The sequence below is a fragment of the Pristiophorus japonicus genome, chromosome 11, assembly GCF_044704955.1.
Source record: "Pristiophorus japonicus isolate sPriJap1 chromosome 11, sPriJap1.hap1, whole genome shotgun sequence".
NCBI classification, from domain to species: Eukaryota; Metazoa; Chordata; class Chondrichthyes; family Pristiophoridae; genus Pristiophorus; species Pristiophorus japonicus.
In genome coordinates this window covers 70848755-70855638 of record NC_091987.1, presented here as the reverse complement: position 1 = coordinate 70855638, position 6884 = coordinate 70848755, and the positions used below count along the sequence as shown (strand labels likewise).

At 40.9% G+C, this 6884-nt stretch overlaps 1 protein-coding gene across 1 annotated transcript in view; it reads left to right on the top strand.

Moving 5' to 3' along the window:
• Positions 1-2984: 2984 nt before the first annotated feature.
• Positions 2985-6884, top strand: part of LOC139275756 (uncharacterized) — a 53972-nt gene continuing 50072 nt past the window's right edge. Inside the window, exons 1-2 of the mRNA XM_070892955.1 lie at positions 2985-3125; positions 6413-6826. Of these exons, the coding sequence (XP_070749056.1) occupies positions 6484-6826 (343 nt within the window). The 5' untranslated portion in view covers positions 2985-3125; positions 6413-6483. The remainder of the gene's footprint in view (positions 3126-6412; positions 6827-6884) is intronic.

Genomic DNA, 6884 nt, shown 5'->3' with positions numbered 1-6884 from the left:
AAACAACCTCTATGTCACTGAAAATTTTATTTATAACCATGGGGTCGCATTCCTTCAGAATTAAATTTTTGTTGCAGATTTTTTTAATTAACATTTTTTTAAACATTTTTTTCTTTCTGTCTTTTATCTCCCTTATTCCCATCTTTATTTCCCTCTATTTATTTTGCCTTCTGCACATGATTTTACAATGAATTAATTCTAAGTTATATTTCCTGTTTTAAACTCTGCGTGTCTCATCTGATTGGTTACAGAGCCATGCTGGTGTGGGTGCTGCTCACACATGCACAGATAATCTGTAGAGGAAGCCGCACTGGATCGGACACCCAATGCCAGTAAGTTGCCGCTCAAAAGCCCGCACATCTGTGGGCAGCTGTCAGCATAATGAATGGCAAGCGCCATTCCTTCACCACTGAGTGCAAAATCCAGGCCAATGGAGGACGTTTTCAAGGCAATGCACATGATCGCAGAGCATGTGGTAGTCTAGGAGAGATCTCTTTCCAGGGTAGCAAGCATTCACATGTAAAGTTAGATGATTCATATCGATCACATTAATAAAAAGAGATCCCTTACTGTAGATAAAATTGATGGTGTTTTCATACAGAGTCTTCAATGCTGCATGGCTCCCATCAATAGCATTGTGTACTGGCTGGAGGAGAGGAGGGTAGGGGAAGGGGAGAGGAGAGGCAGAGGGGTGGGAAGGGAAGAGGTGAAGGGAGTGAAAGGAGATAGAGTGGAGAAGGTGAGTGGAGAGGGAGAGATGGTGGGGGAGGAAGCGACAGGAGGAACAGAGGGGAGAAGCAAAGAGAAACATAGAAACATAGAAAATAGGTGCAGGAGCAGGCCATTCAGCCCTTCTAGCCTGCACCGCCATTCAATGAGTTCATGGCTGAACATGAAACTTCAGTACCCCCTTCCTGCTTTCTCGCCATAACCCTTGATCCCCCGAGTAGTAAGGACTTCATCTAACTCCCTTTTGAATATATTTAGTGAATTGGCCTCAACTACTTTCTGTGGTAGTTCACCACAGGTTTACCACTCTCTGGGTGAAGAAGTTTCTCCTCATCTCAGTCCTAAATGGCTTACCCCTTATCCTCAGACTGTGACCCCTGGTTCTGGACTTCCCCAACATTGGGAACATTCTTCCTGCATCTAACCTGTCTAAACCCGTCAGAATTTTAAACGTTTCTATGAGGTCCCCTCTCATTCTTCTGAACTCCAGTGAATACAAGCCCAGTTGATCCAGTCTTTCTTGATAGGTCAGTCCCGCCATCCCGGGAATCAGTCTGGTGAATCTTCGCTGCACTCCCTCAATAGCAAGAATGTCCTTCCTCAAGTTAGGAGACCAAAACTGTACACAATACTCCAGGTGTGGCCTCACCAAGGCCCTGTACAACTGTAGCAACACCTCCCTGCCCCTGTATTCAAATCCCCTCGCTATGAAGGCCAACATGCCATTTGCTTTCTTAACCGCCTGCTGTACCTGCATGCTAACCTTCAACGACTGATGTACCATGACACCCAGGTCTCGTTGCACCTTCCCTTTTCCTAATCTGTCACCATTCAGATAATAGTCTGTCTCTCTGTTTTTACCACCAAAGTGGATAACCTCACATTTATCCACATTATACTTCATCTGCCATGCATTTGCCCACTCACCTAACCTATCCAAGTCACTCTGCAGCCGAATAGCATCCTCCTCGCAGCTCACACTGCCACCCAACTTAGTGTCATCCGCAAATTTGGAGATACTGCATTTAATCCCCTCGTCTAAATCATTAATGTACAATGTAAACAGCTGGGGCCCCAGCACAGAACCTTGCGGCACCCCACTAGTCACTGCCTGCCATTCTGAAAAGTACCCGTTTACTCCTACTCTTTGCTTCCTGTCTGACAACCAGTTCTCAATCCACGTCAGCACACTACCCCCAATCCCATGTGCTTTAACTTTGCACATTAATCTCTTGTGTGGGACCTTGTCGAAAGCCTTCTGAAAGTCCAAATATACCACATCAACTGGTTCTCCTTTGTCCACTTTACTGGAAACATCCTCAAAAAATTCCAGAAGATTTGTCAAGCATGATTTCCCTTTCACAAATCCATGCTGACTTGGACCTATCATGTCACCATTTTCCAGATGCACTGCTATGACATCCTTAATAATTGATTCCATCATTTTACCCACTACTGAGGTCAGGCTGACCGGTCTATAATTCCCTGTTTTCTCTCTCCCTCCTTTTTTAAAAGGTGGGTTACATTGGCTACCCTCCACTCCATAGGAACTGATCCAGAGTCAATGGAATGTTGGAAAATGACTGTCAATGCATCCGCTATTTCCAAGGCCACCTCCTTTAGTACTCTGGGATGCAGTCCATCAGGCCCTGGGGATTTATCGGCCTTCAATCCCATCAATTTCCCCAACACAATTTCCCGACTAATAAAGATTTCCCTCAGTTCCCCCTCATTACTAGACCCTCTGACCCCTTTTATATCCGGAAGGTTGTTTGTATCCTCCTTAGTGAATACCGAACCAAAGTACTTGTTCAATTGGTCTGCCATTTCGTTGTTCCCCGTTATGACTTCCCCTGATTCTGACTGCAGGGGACCTACGTTTGTCTTTACTAACCTTTTTCTCTTTACATATCTATAGAAACTTTTGCAATCCACCTTAATGTTCCCTGCAAGCTTCTTCTCGTACGCCATTTTCCCTGCCCTAATCAAACCCTTTGTCCTCCTCTGCTGAGTTCTAAAGGAGAGGCAATAGAAAGGGGAGGAGAGAGAGGAAAGAGAGAAGGGGGCAGACAGTCTCTATGTGGAATGGACATTGCTGAGTATCCTCGCATTCTGATTGGGCGACTCGTGCCAGAAAGTACAAGCTGGGAATTGCGATATTGCATATTGTTTAAGATCATGTACAGTAATGAATGAGCTCACAGGGTATTTCCAGAAGGCGCCGGCGGCATTGGCTGAACGGAAATAGGAGGGTCGGAGCTAACGGGAAGATTGCTTGAAGTTGGGAAAGTATCTTCCGCTGAAACTGGCCATCCTTTGCCAGTAACCTTTCACTTCACTTCCCCCGTGTGAGGAGCCTCCTTCCCGACTTCTTTCACTTTCGCTTCTTCCTCTCGGTAAGTATTTTTTATAACCGTTTTTCAACCGAATGTTAGCTAATATCAGTTGCTGTTTCGACCAATTGTTTTATGTTGCTTAACAAATTACGCCGCGTATACTACCATCTAAGTCGATAAGAACAATTACATGTATTCTTCACGTTGGAATATTCCAAGATGTCGTATTGAGCAGAGAGAGAAAATAAACATAGATACTGAATGAAGGAAAGAATGGTGATCCTTGTAATGAAAGTCAGGAGAGATGAGGACAACTTGGTACTAAAGAATATTAAAGTTGTATTTATTTATCAGAGACGACCCCCAGGGAGCATTACTAAAAATAATGGGCTCAATCACCGGATAGACAGTTACTCAATGTCCTTCAGTTAAACTAAAAGTGACATAAAGAGGGAAAACAACCTGTAAAAATCCAATAGGTAGAAAAGGGAAATTGGAGAGTAATGAATACAGAAATATAGTCAGAAATATAATTAAACGTGTGATCAGAATAGCTCAAATAACATTTTCAGAACTGAAATGGATAAACTTTGTTTAGGTAAGGGTATCAGGGGATATGGAACAAAGGCAGGTAAATGGAGTTGAGGTCCAGTCAGCCTAGATCTGATTGAATGGCCCAATGTTCCCATGTAAAGAGAGACCTAAATAAATCATAGACCTGGAGGTACTTCCTTATTTAGCACTAGCTGCACAGATGCCCTCAGATCTCTCATAGAATTGTATATTGTTGCGTGCCATTGGAAGAAATGTGTATGCTTTCAAATTTATTCTCTGCACCCATGTGCACCATTATATGGTTGGGAATATTGTACCTGATTGGTAGCTACAATATTAATTTGGATCAGTGGCTGCATTATATACTGATATATGCTGGCTGAATGTGAATCTGCCTCCCCTCACTAGGAGAAAGCTCTGTGTTCAAATGTATACATACATGCGGAGATCCTGGTTCATCTGGAAGATTTTAACGTACAGTGTATTCGGGAAGCAGTAGGGAGCACCTGCACTCTTGACTTTACCAAAAACTTGGCTTAAGTTCATAAAGTGCCCTGCAAATCTAAAGTGGAGATGGGGAGAACCCAGCCTGCTCAATACGTGGGACCAGGTCGACTGGAAAATACAGATGGCAAAGGGACACAAAGATATGCACAAATGTTAATGGGATATGTTAACCAATGTGTTGTAATAAATTTTTACACAATTTGATGGACATGTTAACTGACATATTTCATGGGTCTATTTTAGATTCTTAGGATTTGGAATATTGTTTATTTCAACATTTGTATTTTCTGCTTAAATGAGTAATATTAATACATATTTATTTCTGGCAAAGCACAGGGAATTGTTTTGGGTCAAGGCACTTTGATTTCCTTACACAGATGATTTTGTTAAGCTGAAATATCTCTATCGCCTATAACAATCCCCTAAACTCTGCTGCTATCTTAAACTAACACCTTCATTAGAGACTTGTCTTTTATATTGGACCTTTTTTAGGTCTGACTTCTAACCTAATAAATTTAAAAGTTTAACTTAATTCAGTACCATAAAGGAAGATTTCCCTCTGCCCTGCATGTTAAATTTAGTGTTTGCTAGCAACAATATCTTGCATTTATATAGAGCTTTTAATGTAGAAAAAACATCTCAAGGTGCTTCACAGAAGCATAATCAGATAAAGATGGATGCCGAACCCAAGGAGAAGATATTAGGTGGAGTTACTTGAAGTTTGGTCAAAGTGATATGTTTTAAGGAGGGTCTTAAAGGAAGAGAGGGAATATCGAAACATAGTGTACAAACCTAAAGTTTGTACGTTTATGTCCAGGGCAACGATGGGTATTACCTTACCCACCAGTTTTTGTACATCTTAATAACAAAATTTGGTCCATTTGAAACCAGCTTTCAATACATTTTGTTGTGTACTACAATTTGTAGTCTTGCTAATCTACTTAGGGGATGGTGAACTTACAGGCTATTCTACAGTTGTACTGACTGACTACTGTATAGCTACAATCACAATTGATCAAAACAAGCAATTACCAAAAATTACCTTAAAAATGCTCCCGAGTTGGATACATTTTGGAAGTTTTTTTAAAATCTGGTTCATATGAAGTGGAATTAGGCACATATAATTTTGTTTTGAGGGAAATTCTGTTTTATCCTGGGAACAGCCCTGTACTTATTCCAAGTACCTATCTTCAGTAGGATAGATAATGGTATGGTATAGCTATTATTTTCCAATACTACTCAGTCGTATTATGCCCATGAATGTTGTTTCTCCTGTTTATCATTAGTGATGACATATGTAGAGATGCTGTGGACTTAGGCAACCCATAAGTTCCACGGTTGCAATAAAAACTCCAATCTCTGCACCTACAGTAGGCAGAGTAAAAAATCAAAATCAAATGAGTGGCTTTTATTCATGTGTGCCCATGGACAGTGCAGTTGCTGTTCAATAAGCTAAGTCCACTCCTACCTTCATCTATCATCATACTTTTACCAGAGGCTCACAGGAGGAGGGGAATTCTGTCCCATCCTCAGGAATTGTGTACAGCATCCTAATGCAATGCCCCTTTGTTCAAAAGTCTTCATTGTATGACAAAGAGGGAAAGCAAAGGTGTTGGCCAGGACACAAGGATAACTCCCTGCTCCTCTTTGAATAGTGCTATGGGATCATTAATATTCTCTGATCCCTGGAATAAGTATAAAGAGTTTAGTTAAACATCATTTTCCAAAGGGCAGTATCTTCAACAATGCATTGTTCACTCAGTAATGTACTGGCATGTCAACCTAAATGATATGCTCAAGGTGTTTTGCTTATTCAATAATAATTTAAAAAAACAGAAAATGCTGGAAATCTCAGCGGGTCAGGCAGCATCTGTGGATAGAAAAACAGAATTAACGTTTCAGGTCGATGACCCTTTGTCATTGACCTGAAACGTTAACTCTGTTTTTCTCTCCACAGATGCTGCCTGACCCGCTGAGATTTCCAGCATTTTCTGTTTTTATTTCAGATTCCAGCATCCGCAGTATTTTGCTTTTGCTATTCTATTGTTTCCCAGTCAGTTTTGGATTTTCTAACTATAAAATAGAGATATATCACTTACACACGTCATATCCAAAGCCAAAGGTATCAATTACTATCCACTTGTAAATGTAGTTAACCATCCTAAGCTCCTTAATATTTAATCAGTTCTGCTAACTATACTGAAAATCAGGCAGTTACTAACACTGTTTACATTGCATTCATTATGTCCTTCCCTCATGGTCTGACCTATTTCCTTTTCCTTCAGCTTATCAATCTGTTTAATAAAACAGATCATTGATTGCCTTGCTGTTGTGCTGCGATCAAGTTTTAAAAGAAATGAACAGATTTTTCAAAGCCACAGGAAGACAGCTAGAGAAAATTGGAAAAGAAAACCTGGAAAATTTTATTAAAGATGTGCAGCAAATAGGAGTATTAGGAGATGGTGCAACACATGACGGTGACCAGAAAGATGCTGCTGACGAGATGCTAACAAAATCAACAGGAAGGCAACTGGAGATAATTGGAAAGCAAAACCTGGAAAAATTGTTTCAAAACATTGTGGGGCAAAAGCTCGAGACAAAACCACATAATGGTGGGCCTGAGAGTGATGGTGACGTGCCAAACAATGCCATTGAGAACACTTGCCAAAGTGAAGCTAATTCAACAGAAACAGAAGCTGGTGAGCATCTTTTTTCCCCTCATTACATTCACAGCAATTCAAATTCAACAATATAAGG